This window comes from Ascaphus truei, chromosome 20 (assembly GCF_040206685.1).
Source record: "Ascaphus truei isolate aAscTru1 chromosome 20, aAscTru1.hap1, whole genome shotgun sequence".
Taxonomy (NCBI): Eukaryota; Metazoa; Chordata; class Amphibia; order Anura; family Ascaphidae; genus Ascaphus; species Ascaphus truei.
This window is the reverse complement of record NC_134502.1, coordinates 28,380,621-28,399,770: the sequence shown is the minus strand read 5'-3', so window position 1 is coordinate 28,399,770 and position 19,150 is coordinate 28,380,621. Positions and strand designations below refer to the sequence as shown.

The 19,150-nt window shown below is 46.0% G+C and overlaps 1 protein-coding gene across 1 annotated transcript; it reads left to right on the top strand.

Moving 5' to 3' along the window:
- Window positions 1-16,066: 16,066 nt before the first annotated feature.
- On the top strand, window positions 16,067-17,363 carry LOC142471062 (vomeronasal type-2 receptor 26-like). Its single transcript, XM_075577860.1, has 3 exons — window positions 16,067-16,123; window positions 16,225-16,348; window positions 16,441-17,363. The coding sequence occupies exons 1-3, from the start codon at window positions 16,067-16,069 to the stop codon at window positions 17,361-17,363; spliced, it is 1,104 nt and encodes a 367-aa protein (XP_075433975.1).
- Window positions 17,364-19,150: the final 1,787 nt, after the last annotated feature.

The window sequence follows — 19,150 nt, the reverse complement described above, 5'->3', positions numbered from 1 at the left end:
TTATATAGAAACGGTATGAGACCGACGCAGAAGAGGTGAGTGTATCCTGTCACCGCGCACACAGCTCTGTCACTGCACCTCCATCCTGTCCTGCACCCCCTTACACACACACAGCTCTGTCACTGCACCTCATCCGATCATGCACCCCCTTCACACAAACAGCTCTGTCACTGCACCTCCATCCTGTCCTGCAGCCCCCCAACACACAGCTCTGTCACTGCACCTCCATCCTATCCTGCAGCCACCTTCACACAAACAGCTCTGTCACTGCACCTCCATCCTGTCCTGCAGCCCCCCAACACACAGCTCTTTTGAGATCAGTATCCTGAGTACTCAAACATATCTCTAATAATAGGTTATTAAATATCGCTCTCCCTCTCACTGCACAGCCCGGCCACTCACTAATCAGTGTATCTGACACACAACTTAAGCTAACAAAATAAAATCTTAGCGAAAATCTTGTAGTCAGCGGTTAATAACGCTTTGGGTCTCCAATTCTTTAAATCACGTTTACTGCCTCTTTATATTATAATACTAATAAGGGTTCCTGCTGGGAGTTTCCTAGTTCTTGGGAGAGTAACATGGAACTGTAACGCTGAGCTGGGAGCGGGAGAAAAACATCCTTGTAGCATTTATAAAACTCTGCCGTCAATCCTTCTGCTCCAGGAGATTTCTTTCATTGTAATAGGACTATAGCATCATCCACCTCAGAGTTACTGATGGGTCTTATAAAGAGGCTTCTGTCTCTTTCTTATCAAGGGTTGGTCATCTTAACTGATTAAGAAACTGCCCTATCTCACTCAGTGCCGGGTCTTCTGATGTATATAAATCACTGTAGGAACTTGAGACTAGTTCTTGTATTCTCATGATTTGTCTGCATCATTACGCCCTCCTCATGTAACAGACCTGGAATAATTTCCCTATCTCTCCCCCCCTTACATAACCCAAAAGGGGTCGGGAGAAAAAGATGTCCAGATAGTCCCAACACTGCTCTCCTCCTGCAGAGTTTATACCTGTTATGCTGGACCTCTAGCATCTTCCTCTTCATTTCTGCTATCCCCTTTCCCAAACCTTCTCTCCCCAGCTGTAGTTCTGAATACAGTCTTGTAAGTTTATTTATCAGCTGAAGATACTGAAAATAACATATATATATATATATATATATATATATATATATATATATATTTATATATATATATAAGAAAAAAGAAAAGAAAACAGGCGCACACCTAGTGCATTATCGCTATAACAAATGTTTATAGAACACTAAAATCAATCAATTGCCCACTCACAAAGGTACAAAATTTGAAAGCAGATATGAGATAGGCTCTCATGTGCCAACACCGCCGTCCATTTCAGCAAAGCCGTCCTCTCGTGTCTTTACTCCGTGTAGCCGAATGGCCGGAAGTGACGTCCCTCCCACTTGGCGCCCAGCACAGGAAGTCCGGCCATTCGGCTACACGGAGTAAAGACACGAGAGGACGGCTTTGCTGAAATGGACGGCGGTGTTGGCACATGAGAGCCTATCTCATATCTGCTTTCAAATTTTGTACCTTTGTGAGTGGGCATTTGATTGATTTTAGTGTTCTATAAACATTTGTTATAGCGATAATGCACTACACTGGCGACACACTTAATCGCACTATGGCCAGATCCGCAAGCCGGGAGATTTCCCGGCTTGCTAGTGGCCGCCCCTCGGCGTGCCGCGCGTCACCGACGCGCGGTCACGCGTCATCGGGAGCCTGCGCCCCCTGCACGCGCGTCCAGGGCTCCCCGAGGGAGCCCTGGTGTCCCGCGATGTGGGGGACGGCGGCAGGGGGTTCCGGGGGACCCGGCAGCGGTAGGGAGAGCGCCCCGATCAGAGGGCACTCTTCCGCTGCTTTGGCGCGCGCCCGTCACCCTCCGGCGCGCGCCAGGCTACTGCTGCGGCCGAGAACGGGCAAATGCTCGAATAAACTCGGCCGCAGCAGTAGGTGTGACAGTTTTCTTTTCTTTTTTCATAAATATATATATAAATGTTATTTTCAGTATCTTCAGCTAATAAATAAACTTACAAGACTGTATTCAGAACTACAGCTGGGGAGAGAAGGTTTGGGAAAGGGGACAGCAGAAGGGAAGAGGAAGATGCTAGAGGTCCAGCATAACAGGTATAAACGCTGCAGGAGGAGAGCAGCGTTGGGACTATCTGGACATCTTTTTCTCCCGACCCCTTTGGGTTATGTAAGGGCAGGAGAGTGAGGAAATTATTCCAGGTCTGTTACATGAGGAGGGAATAATGATGCAGACAAATCAGGAGAATACAAGAACTAGTCTCAAGTTCCTACAGTGATTTATATACATCAGAAGACCCGGCACTGAGTGAGATAGGGCAGTTTCTAAATCGGTTAAGATGACCAACCCCTGATAAGGAAGAGACAGAAGCCTCTTTATAAGACCCATCAGTAACTCTGAGATGGATGATGCTATAGCACCCTGACAATGAAAGAAATCTCCTGGAGCAGAAGGACTAACTGCAGAGTTTTATAAATGCTACAAGGATGTTTTTCTCCCGCTCCCAAGAACTAGGAAACTCCCCGCAGGAATCCTTATCAGTATTATTATATATATATATATATATATATATATATATATATATATATATATATATGGGCTGCACAACTACCTGGGTGTCCTCTACTATAGGGGTCTCCTCCACTGTGGTCCGTCTCACTGTCCTGGGGGAATTATTATGCGCTGCCTCAGGACACTCCCTAAAAGAAAGACCCTGCCCCCCGCAGAAATGACACGTCAGAACATTAGGACAGAGAACGATTATGCCCCAGAACGTAACAGTGACCGCACCTCATTGTGTCACAGCCTGCACTTAAATGTCTGTGTGTACCACATTTACACTGGCGACACACTTTATTCGAGCTCGGCTAGTCCCACGAATTCGGGTATACCCGGGTGTATTGAGGTTTGTGACTGTTTTCTGCCCGAGTGCATTGAGGTATTTTCCAAGCAGGGATTGAAGCATTTTATTCCCGCTGGCTGCAATACTGCACAGTATATATATATATACTGCATTACAATTCATGAATTTATGCCATCTGGTAGACACGCGAAGCATTGCAGCCTATTAAATCCTAATCATTATCATTTAACAGATCAGCCGCCCGTCAGCCAGGCATGAACCCAGGCTGGGAAGGCAAACGCAACGGGGCTTGCCAGAGGTGAGGAGCGGCGCATTCCAGGTATCTGCCAGGTACATACTGGGTATTTGCTCGAATAAAGTGTGTCGGTGCAGTAAAGCAAAGCTTGGGCTGGCCATTGTAGAAACCGACCCATCTGACCACTTAACCTTTGCCGTGTTACTGCCCCCTGTGGTTGCCCCACCTGTGCCTGAATCCTGTCTCGGTGCTGTGTTACTGCCCCCGGTAGTTGCCCCATCATGCCTGAATCCTGTCTCTATGCCGTATTACTGCCACCAGTGGCTGCCCCAACTGGAGCTTGTCTATGTGCCATATTACTGCCCCAGTGGTTGCCCCGTCTGAGACTGGAGCTTGTCTCTGTGCTGTATAACTGCCCCCAGCAGACGATTCCTCTGTATCTGGGTTGTGTCTCTTCATGCATTTCTCAGGAGGCTCAAACTCTGTAACTAACATCCCCCTCTGCTATTCCTGCAGCTCTGTCACTGAGAGAATGAGCATGGCAAAAGGATGATTATTATCTTCAAAATGAGCACAGCTTTGAATTAAGTGAATGACGGGTGTCTCCTTTTCCCAGGGCCAGCGTTTATCCCGTGCAGCTCCCGGAGACATCACATTAATCACCCTACAGTTTGTGATGCTAGAAAATGCTGCCCTGTTCTATAGGACAATGGGGCACGTTATTCTATACTACACTACACCATTCACGCTGGCGTGCAGCTTCCATAACGCCGAACTCAGGGGGATTGTGGAGGCCGGAGACATCTTAATTGGTGGGGTGTTACACCTTCATGGGGACAAAATATACCCCAATATTAGCTTCACAGAGGAACCCGCCCCGATCATCTGCAAAGCGTAAGATTTATTTCTTTATAATTTGACTTAACCATTTGTTGATGTCATCTTTAAAGGGTCTGTCCCACACAGGGGTAAAGTGACCTAATAACAGACATGTTTAATGGGTTAAAACTTAGAATTCATTCTTTTATTGCATTTGTCATGGCAGAAACGCAGCTCCTCCTATAATAAATGTACTTTATTGATAACAAGTCCATCGGAGTGTGATGTATAGTCACAGTTATACTTCCATTCGATGGGGGATTCCTGTGAACCCGGGGCAGAATTCCCTGTTATTGTCAGTGCGCCTTCTTTTTTCTTCCCCCTTTACCATCATTTCATAATTTATCTATAGAATACACCCCCATTCTTCACTCATTAATATATGACACGTGGATTGATCCTCAAAATATCCTAATTGTTAAATTGCCTCATCAGATTTCCCCTCCCCCACTCTCACGCCCAGGTTTCGGTTTGATAATTACCAGCGTGTCCAGGCCATGCGGTTTGCTGTGATGGAGATCAACAGGGACCTTGAGCTTCTACCCAACGTCACCTTGGGTCTCCATATCTATGACTCTTGTACTGTGATGCAGAGGGCAGTAGCAGGAACCATACAGGTGCTAACTGGGCACGGGCCGCCTGTGCCCAATTACAGGTGCCATCGAGGTGTCCCCTTGGCAGCTGTCATCGGCCATGCTTTCTCTACAAACAGCATTATGACGGCTCATATCCTGGGGCTGTACCGTTACCCGCAGGTAAGGTTGATGCAGTGATAAATGTCAAAAGTCTGCCGGATGCCAAACTGTTGTAAAACCAGCCCCAAAAACAGCGAAGGATTCTTGTTGGAAGATTTCCCTTTGATAAATGTGGAACTGTTATTATCTTTGCTCCACTTTCGCATCTGGGAGACTTTTATAAATGTAGCCCCCCAAATCCTGGAACCAATTCTGGCATCTTCCTCTTAACAGATCAGCTTCTACTCCACAAGCTCCGTCCTGAGCGACCGGAGACTGTTCCCTTCCTTCTTCAGGAATATCCCCAGTGACGCCTTCCAGTCCCAGGGACTGGCCCAGCTGGTGTTGCACTTTGGCTGGACTTGGGTGGGACTGGTGGCTATTGACGATGATTATGGGCAGCAGGGCATCCAGGTCATCAGGAGAGAGATACTTAAGGCCGGAGCTTGTGTGGCCTTCACGGAGAACATCATTGTAAATCAGCCTGACCGTAATGCTCCGCACATTGTCCGGGTAATCAAAGAGTCAACAGCCAAGATTGTGGTTGTCTTCTCCACTGGTTTTGATTTGACCTTTATATTAAATGAGATGTTGAGACAGAAGATGGCAGGAAAGATATTGTTGGCCAGTGAAGCTTGGGCCACCTCTGACTTCCTATTAGTTGACAAATACTCAGAAATTCTTTCTGGAACAATTGGCTTTGCCATCCCCAGTGGGACAATCCTAGAGTTTAAAGAGTTCCTCAACAGCATCCACCCCTCCATGTCTACGGGAGGAGAGTGGGTGAAGATATTCTGGGAGGAAGCTTTCAGCTGCAAGTTCCCAGACCTGAAAAACTTAACAGGCGCATCAGTGACTTCAACAAAACAGTGTACGGGAGCAGAAAACCTAGAAAACATCCAGACCAGCTATAATGATGTCTCTGACTTAAGAGCAACCTACAATGTCTATACCGCAGTTCGTGTTGTTGCCGAAGCTTTGCAAGATTTGACCGACTGCCGTGAAGGAGAAGGACCATTCTCACATGGAAGATGCTCAGATATTTGGAGTTTCAGACCATGGCAGGTAGAGATCTTTAACAAACAGAAAACTAGTGTACAGCATAATACAGTAAAAATAAAATGATATTAGATATCTTTTGATGGACCAACATTAGAGATGAGATTACAGTGTGCAGAGCTTTCCAAACATCATAGGTTTCTTCTCTGGGTGTACTGTGTCAGCACAGATAGAAGGAAACATGTATATTCTCACCACTCCACGACCCTCCTCATCACCTCAGGAGATATATGTGTCCTTCTAAGTGGGCTGCTAGATTACACTTGAATATTAAACGTATGAGGTTTGGTAAACTTTGTACATTAAGATTTCATCTCTGAAAAACTTTGTCGGTCTCTGTCACGATGACACCAACTTTTATCAACACATTTATATTTCTGGGTACTTGATTGAACAGAACAAGTTGCAAAATAAATTGTGATTTATTTCCTTAATAGACAAACACACGACATCTGCAGAATAAACTTAAAACAACACTCACTGGGATAAGGGAACAAAATAAATTGTCCTTGGAACGAAAGAAATTGCCCTTTGCTTGCCAGTACAAGAAATGCAGCCTTGGTTTTAAAAGTCCTGTGGTTGTGTTGTTGTTAACCCTTCACTCCTGGACTGGTTGCTGCTGTGCTGGAACAAAGTCTTGCATCTTTACATCATGGATTATAATTCAGGAATCACACTGGGGATACCTGGAGAGCCAAAGTTATAGACAGCCCAAAGCTATCTTTAACATGTGGATCCAATCCCTCGTGGGAACAAAAAAAAAACACGAATAGCCAAGTTACCCACAGTTCAAAAGACCGGTCAAAAGGGCTGTCCGGTGGGCAGGGCGCATGGGTCAGGTTGACGCCCATGCCACTTAGCATACCTGGGATACACCCATAACTTGGTGCCGCTCCGTCTGATTTTTGACCAATATATGTAAATAGACTGGCATCTGTGATACTTCAAAATGCTGGCCGTGTATAACTTATGGGTATCTGGGTCTTTTCATAACTGACACCCTTTTAGACAGAGAGACTCTAAATCTGAGAGACCCCTTTTGAGGCTCGGTCATAAAAATACCTACAGCTCATTGAAATACCGGTTTCTCTACTGCCATCATGTGTCGGTTAAAGGGTATGGCAAGCAATGCATTTTTTCTTTTAACATGGCAGCCAGGGAATGGCTTGTAAATGGGGGACAAAAAACGCCTGGGACAGGGCAACCACAGTAATGCATAGCAAATCAGGTATTAACCCCTTCCTCCCCGTCACAGTCTCCTCAAAGGTATCCCAGTCTGCAAACAATCTCCATTTCTCCAGGCCACCAATATGGCATCTAGGACTTTGTACTACACTGGTCAAGACACAGAGCTTAGCTTTGGGGTAATAGGAAGAGTTATAGGGGTACATACAGAGAACTCCATTAAATATGGACTAGTAACATGATGTTACCTAAATAGATAATGTCCATTAGCTTACAACAAAAGACAGGGGGTGCCAATGCTACATCCAATTGACAAAACATATATGGTAATAAGTACTAAGTTCAAATACTTCAATAATAATAATAATAATAATAATAATTACTTTGTTATTTAGTTAAAACCTTTGGCCAAATCATTATAAGCCTGCATACCAAACGTCAAGGTATAACCAAAAATGCAGGTCCTACACTACACTGTGAACCCTTCCTTTTACCTCTGTATGAGGGGAAAGAACCATAATAGGTCCTGTTCTTGCAGCAAAGTGAAAAGACCTCCCAAGTTAAAAAGTCGAGGAGGTGTGAGCTCTGGGGGGAGGTGCCACCTACCTCCATGCAACTGTTACCAGTCTGAAATTGATTAACACACACACATTCTCAGCTAGCTCAAACTCCTACACCCACCACATCATGAATATATATTAGCTTTCCTGATTTGAACAAAGCAAAATATATGCAAAACCAATGGTCGTTAGGGACTTCATTTACATATAGGCTTAATGTGAAGTTGGCACTGTCATGCGTTATCTTCAAATAACGTGGCGACAAGTCTCTTACTCAAAGATGGCGTTACTTTTATCAGGATTCCTGAATAGTTGATTAAAGTAAAAAAAAAAGAGAAGACAGGAGAGGATAAAACCAATAGGTATAGGCAGTGTTCAACAAACCTATACATTTGCTCGCCCCGGGCGAGTGGATTTAACCCCCGGGCGAGTAAATATTGGCCCAAGCAGCACACGTTTGGTACTAGGTGGCGAGTAGATTTTTTTGTGTGGCGAGTAGATTTTTTGGGGATTTGTCAACCACTGGGTATAGGTATGATTGAACGAACTGTGACTTTACACTTATCCTGACCCTATAACAGACCTATCTCAGGGTGTGGATGGGAGTAATACCACCTTTAGCTCTGACCTGACTAAGGTTCCATTCAATCCCTGCAGTAAGTATAACAGAGCTCTGAGGATCGGAGCTGTTACAGGGAGCACCTCTTTAGCATACAGTACAGTACCAATACACTAACGCTCGTCATTAGCACTGTCTGTTACAGTAACGCAAGGTCTCGTTGTGGCTTAAAACTGCTCATAACGCATCATTACTGAGATATGAGGTTTCCTGTTAGAACTCTAACGAGATGTTAATTAAAGATAAAGGATCGTTAAATATTTAACAGACTTTGGAGGATCTACCCTATAGTGAGCGGTTCTATGGGGTAATAGGAGGATTTAAACGGTAGGTAGGGGTTATATAAAACAATATGAGGAATTATAGGGAGTGGTAATATGGGGTAATAGGATGAGTTGTAGGGAGGGGTTATTCAGAGCAATTGAGTGTTTTATAGGGAGTGGTTATATGGGGTAATAGGAGACGTTATAGGGAGCGGTTATATGGGGTAATAGGAGGAGATATAGGGAGCGGTTATATGCGGTAATAGGAGAAGTTATAGGGAGTGGTTATATGGGGTAATAGGAGGAGTTATAGGGTGTGGTTATATAAGTTTCTTGGAAGAGTTATTAAGAATGGGGTAATATAGGGTACTTGGAGGAATAAAAGTGGGGGATTATATGGGGCAGTAGGAGGAGTTGTAGGAAGCAGTTATAATGGGTAATTGGAAGAGTTATAGGGAGAGGTTAAATGGGGCAATAGGAGATGGGGACCAGGTATATGGAAAAATAGATGAGGTATTGGTGGAGGAAATATGTCAACAACATACCCAATTTGGATATAAATTACCAGCACCTCTGGATGGATCACAAGGATTCGTTTGATGCATAATGACTATTAAAATGACAAACGTTGTTCACCCTCCCCCCCCCCCCTTTCGTGCTTGGTGTGAACTTCATTTCTGTGGCAGAGTTCAGAGCAGGCAGCTCTTGTCCCCCACTAAGGCCCACTTCAACCGTGTTGGCCGGTCTTGCAGCCTCGCTCCAGCTAAGCCCGAGTCCACTGTCTCTCTCTTCTCTCCAGATGAGATCTTTATTAGATATGTCCACCCCCCCCTATTCCCCCAGTCCCCCCTCCCACTCCCCCACCCTCTACCAGTATCTTTGACTTCATGATAGGGGCATATTGTCCTTGCAGGCTCTGTTCATTGTGCGCGAAGGCTGTGAAGCCGGGTCAGCTGGGTCAGCTGGGGTATGACTCAGTCACCGTCATGCTATATTCCTCTCTAGGCCAAGCAGTCAAGCATCCCCTCGTTGGCACTGCCGAGGACCTCGACTGTGGGTGAGTGGAGAGAAAGGTTAGGCATCTTGCTGCACACATACCTGGCTGAACCCCTAAGTTCTTTCCATCCTAGCCATCTTCTTTCTCCCCTGATCATACTCTGGGGTGTCCCCCCTCCCATCCCTCCCACCTTGCTGGAGGAGTGTCTCCCGCTCTGCCTTTACCTGCTCCCTCTCACATATCTTCCTCATCAAAGTATCCTCTCGGTCCCCCTTCACTCTCTTGCCCCCCACCTCGCTTCCCCCTCTCTCTCCCCCCCTCTCTCCCCCCCTCTCTCCCCTCCCCCCCCACTCTCTCCCCTCCCCCCCTCTCTCCACTCCCCCCTCTCTCTCCCCCCTCTCTCCCCCCCTCTCATCCTGCCTACATCAATTTTATTGTAGATTTCATACACACATTTCGTTTTACAAATGTTAGGTCCTTTGCGTGTATTCCCTTTCCCCCCTCTCTACCCCCTCACTTGCCTCCCCCCTTGCTTCCCCCCATCTCTCCTTTGCTCCTCCCCCCATACTTCCTCTGCTTTCCCCCCTCCCTTATCAATTCCTCTCCCCTCCCTCCCCTCCCCCCTTGGTGTGGGCTACTTATGTCGTTTTTCAATTAATTTTATTTATTTGGGGGCGCCCCTGGACTCTACTGCCCCCCGCCGTCAGGTCTCTTGCTCCCTTCTGCGCCTCCTCCTTAGGAGCAGCGGAGATCCACCGGCTCACTGCGCACTCTCGCCACCAGGGGGCTCCCCCCTGCGATCCGCTCCCGTCCTTCTTCTAAGCTGGCATGTCGCCTCACGCCACCAGGGGTCTCCCTCCTTCAACACTCCTGCCGCCGTCAAGATGGCCGTGTTGCCGCTTCCCGCCACCAGGGGACTTCTTCCTTCTTCTTCTTCACGAGGTGAGATTAAAATGGCCGCGCTGCACTCTTCCCGCCACTAGAGGGGATCTGCTACCCACCAACTGAGCCCTATGAAGTTCTGTGCCGGGGATGGCTCCTTTAAGTCCAAGCTTGTGGGTGATTGACACCGGAGCCACACTTAAGCACAGTGTTTGCTCCGTGTCGGCTCCACACGCTACCAGGACGCCTCCGGGGCTGGTGCTTCTGCTGTATGCTGCTGCTGCTCGGGACCCAGGGAAGAAGTAGGTAGACCATTTCTTTTTAGGAACTCCGCGCCCCCATCCATTTGTTTCAAGGTTGACGCCACTCCATTTTTTTATGACCATGAGTCCGAATGGGAACAGCCATCTATATCGGAGCCCATTGTCCCGCAGGACTTTGGTGATGGCTGACAGGGCTCTTCTTTTTGCCAGGGTCTGGGGGTCGAGATCCTGAAACACCTGCAGTTTCACTCCCTCAAACTCCAGGGCTCTAGTCGTTCTGGCAATCTGGCAAACGCTTTCCTTTATTTTAAAATATTGCAGCCTGTCCGGGGAGGATTGCAAGAAATGTTTAAATTCGCTGTTTAAAGTTAAGTTCTATAATTACACTGGTTTAGTTAGAAATATAGTTTGACGGTAATAATTTTTATATGATTCTTTAATGGAGGGTGCTGGCTTAGGGACCGCCTGGGTCAGCTGCCTGCGTCTCAAACTGTGCACAGCGGTATCACACCCCCATGCACAGACAAGTCCCTCGGGCACCCAACCACCGACGGCAGTCGGGGTTTGAGAGGTTCCTTCTAGGCCTCAAGTGGCATAGGATAGGCTCGTGGGCAAAGGGACCGATGCTGATCATGGTCAGTCTCGGCCCCTCAATTAATTTGTTCTTTCCTTACCTTCTCCCCATCTCCCACCCCTCTTCCTCCCCTGTGATGCGGGTGCTGTCCCCGGTTTGGGTTAATGGACTGGGGGGACCCCGGGTACAACAGCTCTACAGCAGCATTATAGAATATAATAGCTCAGACGAAGAGGACCAATGTCGCTGACCATAGAATCCCAAAATACTAAGGGTTTGAACAGCCCAGGCAAACGCAGAGTAGCGATTGCGGATTACAAGCGTAAGCATACGGACGTTGTACTGCTCCAGGAGACGCACTTTAGCACTAGAAGCGCCCCCAAATACAGGGATAAAAGTTTTAAATGGTTTTATCTATCCTCGGCAAGGAGGGAAAAGAAGAGAGTGGTGGCAATCCTGCTTCATAACAATCTCCCCTTTGTAGAGGAGGTAGTCAAGAGGGACGGGGACGGCAGGTTTCTCGTAATTGTAGGTTCCATACAAGCACAGCCAATAACGATAGCTACAGGCTATGCCCCGTGTGATCAGGATCCCTCCTTCTTTAAGAAGTTCTTCCATACGCTAAAATCAGTAGCTAGGGGAGATATAATACTAGCGGGAGATTTTAATGTAGCGGTTAACCCAAAGATGGACAGATCAGGCCCCTATAAACCCAACAAGGGAAGCTACATCGAAGCCTTGCGAGAAGGGCTGGCTGAGAGTCAGTTAGTGGACATATGGAGGGAGATGCACCCGTTAGAAAGGGACTATACTTTCTTCTCCCACCCCCACTCCACCTACAGCAGAATCAATTTCTTTTTTGTCTCTAGCAGACTGGTCCCAAAGCTCCCCCACTCAGGGATCCATGATATTTTATGGTCGGATCATGCACCCATAGAGCTACGGTGCACTCAAAATTTCTTGGACAGGCCAGGGGCAAACTGGAAACTAAGTGAGGCAATCTTAAAGGTCCCAGAGTTAGAACAAGTAATTGGCAGGGAAATAGATCAATTCTTTCAAATGAATACCGGGAGCGTTCAGTCCCATTCAGTCCTCTGGGAAGCACACAAGGCAACCCTAAGAGGGACTCTCATTAACTTGGCGGCGAAAAGGAAAAGAGAGAGAAACGAGAAAATTGTCACCTTGCAATCTAAACTTAGGGAGCTACTACTCAAACATAAGCAAGGTCATAACTCGGCTCTCCTCAAAGAAATTCATAACGCCAGAATCTAGCTTAATCTGGTCTTAACCTCCCAGGCAGACAACACACTGAGTTGGTCCAAACGGCTATTTTATGAAACATCAAACACACCAGATACCTTGCTAGCTAATAAATTGAGAAACAGACACCCAAATTATAATATACGGGAGCTGAGGCTAAAAACAGGGGCCACAACAGCCAACCCAAAACGTATAGTGGAGGAATTCAGGAGCTTCTATGAAGACCTATATAACGGGGAAAAAGTGGCATACAATGGTAAAACGAAAAGAGCTCTGAGGGAGTTCCTGAAGAGCTCACAACTGCCAAGACTGAGTGGTTCGGAAAGGGACACATTAGGGGCTAATTTTACGATAGAGGAACTTACCCAGGTTATTCAGGACCTCAAAACGTCAAAAGCACCTGGCCCAGACGGGTTCCCAAACCTGTATTATAAAAAATATATCAAGCTCCTGGGGCCTCATCTCCTCAGAATGTTTAATGCGGTGTTAGAAGGCGCCGCGTTCCCGGAACAGATGCTCCAAGCATCCATCTTAGTAATATATAAGCCTGGGAAAGACCTATTAGATTGTGCAAGCTATGGGCCCATTCCACTAATTAACACCGACATCAAAATGTACGCCAAATTACTGGCCAACAGATTAAGTCACATCCTGCCCAGACTCATACACCCAGATCAAGTCGGGTTCATTAAGGGTCGACAAGCCGCAGATAATACACGACGGATTATTGATCTGATAGATATAGCCAATACATGTAAAATTCCAGTTATGGTGCTGAGTCTGGATGCTGAAAAAGCCTTTGACAGGTTTGACTGGCCTTACCTGAGGGCCACGCTTGGAGAGTTTGGGTTTGGGGACCAGGTGATTAACGCGATCCTGTCACTGTATAAGGGTTCAGCGGCTAAAGTAATACACCAAGGATTTCCGTCTGACCTCTGCAAAATTAGAAGTGGCACTCGACAGGGGTGCCCGCTATCCCCCCTCCTATTTGCATTGTGCATGGATCCCTTGGCGGCCCAAATCAGAAATAACACCGATGTGGGGGGAATTGAGACCGACACGCAAACACACAAAGTAGCGCTCTACGCAGGTGATGTGCTGCTGGCGATCTTGAGGCCTCTCACCTCCCTACCGAACCTCTTCAACTTGCTAGGGAAATTCCAAGACATCTCAGGCTTTAGGATCAACCAATCCAAGTCTGAAGCTTTGAATATAAGCCTCCCGAAAGAGACAGAAAAATTGATACAGATCAATTTTAATTTTAATTGGCAGAAAACAGGAGTGAAATACCTAGGTGTGCTCATCCCCAAAGATTACAACGGTATATATCGAGCAAATTACCCCAAACTGATCCGCACTCTAAAAGAGGACATCAGGAAGTGGGCGACCTTTAGGATATCTTGGATCGGAAGGATCCATAGCATAAAGTTGAATCTCCTCCCACGCATCCTCTATCTGTTCCATACGTTACCGGTGCCACTTAGACTGAAGCACATACTCTCACTTCAGTCTGCCATCTCCAAATTTATATGGGGAGGGAAAAAGCCGAGAGTAAAGGGTATGATTCTAAAAAAAACAACATTGGCGGGAGGGCTGGCGGTACCTTGATTGTTATCCTATTATAAGGCGGCGCAACTATGCCAAATCTCCCAATGGCACACAAGCCCTGATTCGAAGTGATGGGTAGCATTGGAGAGCGAAGCCTGCTCCCCAACGGTGTTGAAGAACTTGATCCGGTTACCCAAAAAAGCTTTAAAGCTGATAAAAAAAAAGCCGCTGGCATTGATGGCTAATTCACTGGCTATCTGGGAGGCCAATAAATTTAGGTGCTCTCTTACATCCAGAGGTTCGCTGATGACCCCGTTATGGGGCAATCCAGATTTTGCCCCAGGTTTGACCAGAAAGGAATTTACAATTTGGAAACAATTAGGCCTTGTTAGACTTCGAGACCTAGAGGGTAGAATAGACATTAAGCCCTTTGAACAGATTCGCGCTGATAAGAACCTCGCCCTCTCTGAGATTTTCAGATACCCCCAACTGCGAGCATTCTATAATAAAATTACCCCTAGACCCCCACTAACCATGTTTGAAAAGCTCTGTCTAGTAGAGACTGATACTAGTGGACTCATATCGCAATTGTACAGAGAAGTGATCAGTTCAGGGGGAAAGGTAGATCAAAAACTGAAATATATGGACCAATGGGAGAAATATTTAGGGGAAGTATTAGATGAAGAGGATTGGGATAAGATAGTATCGGAGTCTGCCAAGAGTTCTATATGTATGACATTGACGGAGAACGCGCTGTTAATGCGCTGGTACCACAATCCCATGAAATTATCTAAATTTGTACCAGGGAACTCCCCACTGTGCCCTAGACAGTGTGGAGCAACGGCTGACCTGTTACATATGCTGTGGTCCTGCCCGCGAGTCAGACCGCTATGGCAAGAGATTAGAGATTGGCTTCAGAGGATTCTTGACCTCAAAATCCCTCCTGAACCGACCGGCACCGGTTCTGAATAAAGCAAGTCATAAAATGGTTGCTTATTTCGCAACAGCCACGCGGTGTGAGATCGCAGCATTATGGAAACAGCCCGAAATTCCATCAATTCCCAAGATTCGGAACAGAATTTGGTTTGAATGCCAGATGGAAAAATTGACGAGTTTAGTTAATGACACTGGCGAAATTTTCCTTAAAACCTGGATGCCTTGGTTGGCCCAGCTGGACATCCCGGGAGTGGAGAAAGATACCATCTTGCTTTGATAGGTTCAGATGTGTTCTCCTTTGATGGTGATCTAAGATGGGTGCTCACAGATAAATGTAGGACCCGAGACGCCTTTTGTGAATAGCCTGTACGGGCGACTAATACCCCCACCCCCACCGGTTTCCCCCCCCCCCTTCCTTCTTGTCTACCCCCTCTCCCTCCCACTTTTCATGAATATGTGTTTTCTCTTTTGGAAGAAAATGTGTTGGTAAAAATTCTTCAGTGGTTATATCTGTATATGTATACTTTTGAAAACACAATAAAATCAAAGTTATAAAAAAACAAAAATGATAAAACTTCCACTGCTTTCACTGAATTTCCTTTGATAGCCCCATTGGTTTCAATTCCTTTACCAACCCCATTGTCTGCACTAACTCTGAGCCTATGTTACCTAACAGAACCAACATACTCTCTCCTCAGCTCTTGCACTATGTGAAGAAGGTACGCTTGAGACTGAGCAATGGGAGGGAGCTCTTCTTCAACGAGAACGGGGACCCACCTGCGGTGTATGATATAGTGAACTGGCAGCAGAGACCGGAGGGCGGAATAAAACCGGTCAAGGTGGGCAGCTACGATACCGGAGCTGCCATTGGACAGGTTTTCACCATCAATGCTAGTGCCGTGCATTGGGCGTCAGGTGGAAGGGAGGTAAGGTACTGCCATGGAGAGGAGATACATGTATAGGGAGCGGTAACAGGAGGTGTTATAGGGAGCTGTTATATGGGCGATAGGAGGAGTTATAGTGAGTGGTTTCTTGGTGCAATAGGGGGAGTTATATGGATCTTTGAATTGGGCAACGGGTGGAAATACTTGACATAAATGTACCCGCTCATTCATTTACTTACAACATGCCTTCTCTGTCCCACTGTGGTTCGATAAAATGACTCAACCTTTAACTTTCATTGCTGGTGACAACGTGGCATGTCCCAATCATCCAGTCTGTCTCAGCCAGTCAGGACCGAGTTTGTCATTTTTATAGTACTGTATCCAAGTCATATCTTCATCTTATACACTTCATCCTTCTAAATTCTCCTCCAGGTCCCTCTCTCTCTCTGCAGCAACAGTTGTCCCCCTGGTTTCAGGAAGGCAGCATTGAGAGGGAAGCCTGTCTGCTGCTTCCAATGTGTCCTCTGTCCCCAAGGAGAGATCTCCAACAAAACAGGTGAGAAGATCTTAGAAGAACTAGAAAAAAAACATAAATTCTGAACATAATGTGATTGATTATTACATTCATTATTGTTGTCTCTCTTTCAGACTCTGTTGATTGCTTTAAATGTCCGTGGGATATGTGGCCCAATCTCCAGCGGGAAACATGCCTCCCAAAGTCCAGAGAATTTCTCTCCTATGAAGAGCCATTGGGTGTCACCTTGGCTGCTACAAGTGTCTCCTCGTCTTTAGTCCCAGTTGTCATGGTTGGACTTTTTATTCACTTCAAGACCACTCCCATTGTCAGAGCCAATAACTACACCCTCAGTTGTCTTCTCCTGTGGACTCTGTCCCTCTGCTTCCTCTGCTCTTTGGTTTTCATTGGTTATCCCCAACCTGAGACGTGTCTTTTGCGCCAAGTAGCTTTCGGTATGGTCTTTGCCATGTGTGTCTCATGTATCTTGGCCAAAACCATCATGGTGGTCATTGCCTTCCAGGCCACCAAGCCTGGTAGCAACCTAAGGAAGTGGACCAGCAACCGAGTGTCTTATCTTGTTGTTATTTTATGCATTCTAATTCAATCTTTTCTCTGCATCGTCTGGCTCTCATTCTCACCTCCGTTCCCAGAACACAACACCCAAACTAAACCTAGGGTCATTATCATTGAGTGTAATGAGGGCTCCCCCATCGCCTTCTGGTGCATGTTGGGATATCTTGGCCTTCTGTCTAGTGTTAGCTTCATTGTTGCCTTCCTGGCCAGGCAGCTCCCCGACAGCTTCAACGAGGCCAAGTTCATCACCTTCAGCATGCTGGCCTTCCTCAGTGTCTGGGTGTTCTTTATCCCGGCCTCCCTCAGCGCACGCGGCAAGTACACCGTGGCCATGGAGGTCTTCGCCATCCTGTCCTCCAGCTGGGCTCTGGTGGTCTGCATGTTTGTGCCCAAATGTTTCATCATATTGTTCCGACCCGACATGAACTCGAGAGAACGTCTCATGGGGAAAGACAGAGGTCTGACTCACAACGTCAAATAAATGTAAAAACTGGATGTCTACTCAGACCCAATAAACCATTTCTGCATTCACCACTTTGTATATTAATTAAAAAGTTTTACCTCTGTTGCTTTTACGTAATTGTTGCTGGGTGAAAAACTCTTTTGGTAACGGAATAAATAAATGGTGGAGAAGAAGTGACAGAATAAATGTGTAGGTTTCAATTATTAATGATCAAGAGTATGTGCGAGTAAATTAATTACTGTAACAGTGAAGAAACAAGGAACACGGTGACACATCAGTGAATTTATGCAAATGATGTATCGGCGTACTCCATGCACAGAGAGAAGCCGCCTCTCCCTGCACAGCTCTCACAGGCGATTGCACTGCTTTTATTTACATTTTAATTCTCGTGTACGGGAGGAGGGGGTCTCTGGAGAAAACCACATACATTTTAATGGGCAACCTCAATGAAAAATATGCAATGCAAAAAAAAAAATACAAACAACGTTTTTCGTACTTTTGACATCTTCACCATCCACCTTCGATTCCAGCAGCAACAGCAGGAACCTCTTGACACTAAACGCAATGATCCTCAACAGCTGCTAAATTCGTCTTCTTTCTTTGTAATCCAATCCAATGGGGCAGATGTTGTCCCTTCAGCTTCTTAAACTCTAATGAGCCACGACAGGTCTTATGTAAGGCCTGTGACATCACATTTGAGTGTCAAATGGTACACCCCCAATCCGATTGGCTGGTGTACCATGTGACAGGGTTCTTCTTTTTTTTTAAAGGAGGTGTCGTCATCTTATAGAAGGTACGTCACATCCTTTAAAAAATAAATGGATGCCATCACATTGTACTACAATACAACCGATCAGATTGTGAGATATACCATGTGAGGCATCACATGGTACACATCCAATCCGATTTTTTTAATTACCGTGTGACAGCTTCCATTTTTTTAATAAGGATGTGACATCATCTTAAAACGATGATGTCACATTCTTTTTTTTTTAAATTGGTGCCATCACATGGTACTTCAACCAATCAGATTGAGGGTGTACCATGTGGTATATCTCACAATACGAACTTTAGAGAATAGGCCCCTAAGTGCACGTATACAACGCTTATTTGCTCCAGGGTTTTCGGTTCACTTGGTGGTGAGGGGACACATTCCACCTGAACCTGACCGGCTGGGTTAGATGCTGCTTCTCCGTACACCTCTTAGAACCCCGTACCCCTGCATCGGAATTACTGTACCTATTGATTTAATACAGTGGTTTCTGGTTATTGATGGTGATTGTAATATTATTCTCCACAAGATTTTTTAATATCCACGTGTTATTTAAACTTACCTCAACCGGACTCGGCAGCACTGACTCTGGACTCTGTTCTCCTTTGTGTTTTAGGTCCTGATATTTCAGGACCGTTATAGCGCGATCCGTTACAACGCGAATCCGCTTATAGCGCTGGGCAAGCGTGGCTCCCAATTTTCGTACTTATGAATACTTTACAACACGATTGTTGGTGTCTTAAATACTTTAATGTACAATGCATACAATTGTACATTAGTTCTAGCGCGATCCGCTTATAACGCGATGTGATTCTTTGGATCCCAAGCACAGCGCTATATAGGGGGTTGAGCTGTAGATAGTCAGATGGGGCAGTTGGCACTCCCATAAATAAAGAGATAGTTTGCTGGTGCATGTCCCATAAGGATAATATAAAAATACGCTACCGTGTAATCCAGGGAATAAAGAGACAGAATACAGCGGAGTAGTATAGAAAAAAAAGTGTATTAGTGAAAATGGAACTTCAAAACACCA

What these genes read in the sequence shown, in the direction of transcription:
- LOC142471062 (XM_075577860.1), top strand. Translation starts at nt 16,067, where the DNA reads ATGACTCAACCTTTAACTTTCATTGCTGGTGACAACGTGGCATGTCCC. An exon ending in TGGCATGTCCCAATCATCCA is followed by an intron (nt 16,124 to 16,224) that starts GTCTGTCTCAGC and finishes ATTCTCCTCCAG; the next exon opens with GTCCCTCTCTCTCTCTGCAG. An exon ending in AGAGATCTCCAACAAAACAG is followed by an intron (nt 16,349 to 16,440) that starts GTGAGAAGATCT and finishes TCTCTCTTTCAG; the next exon opens with ACTCTGTTGATTGCTTTAAA.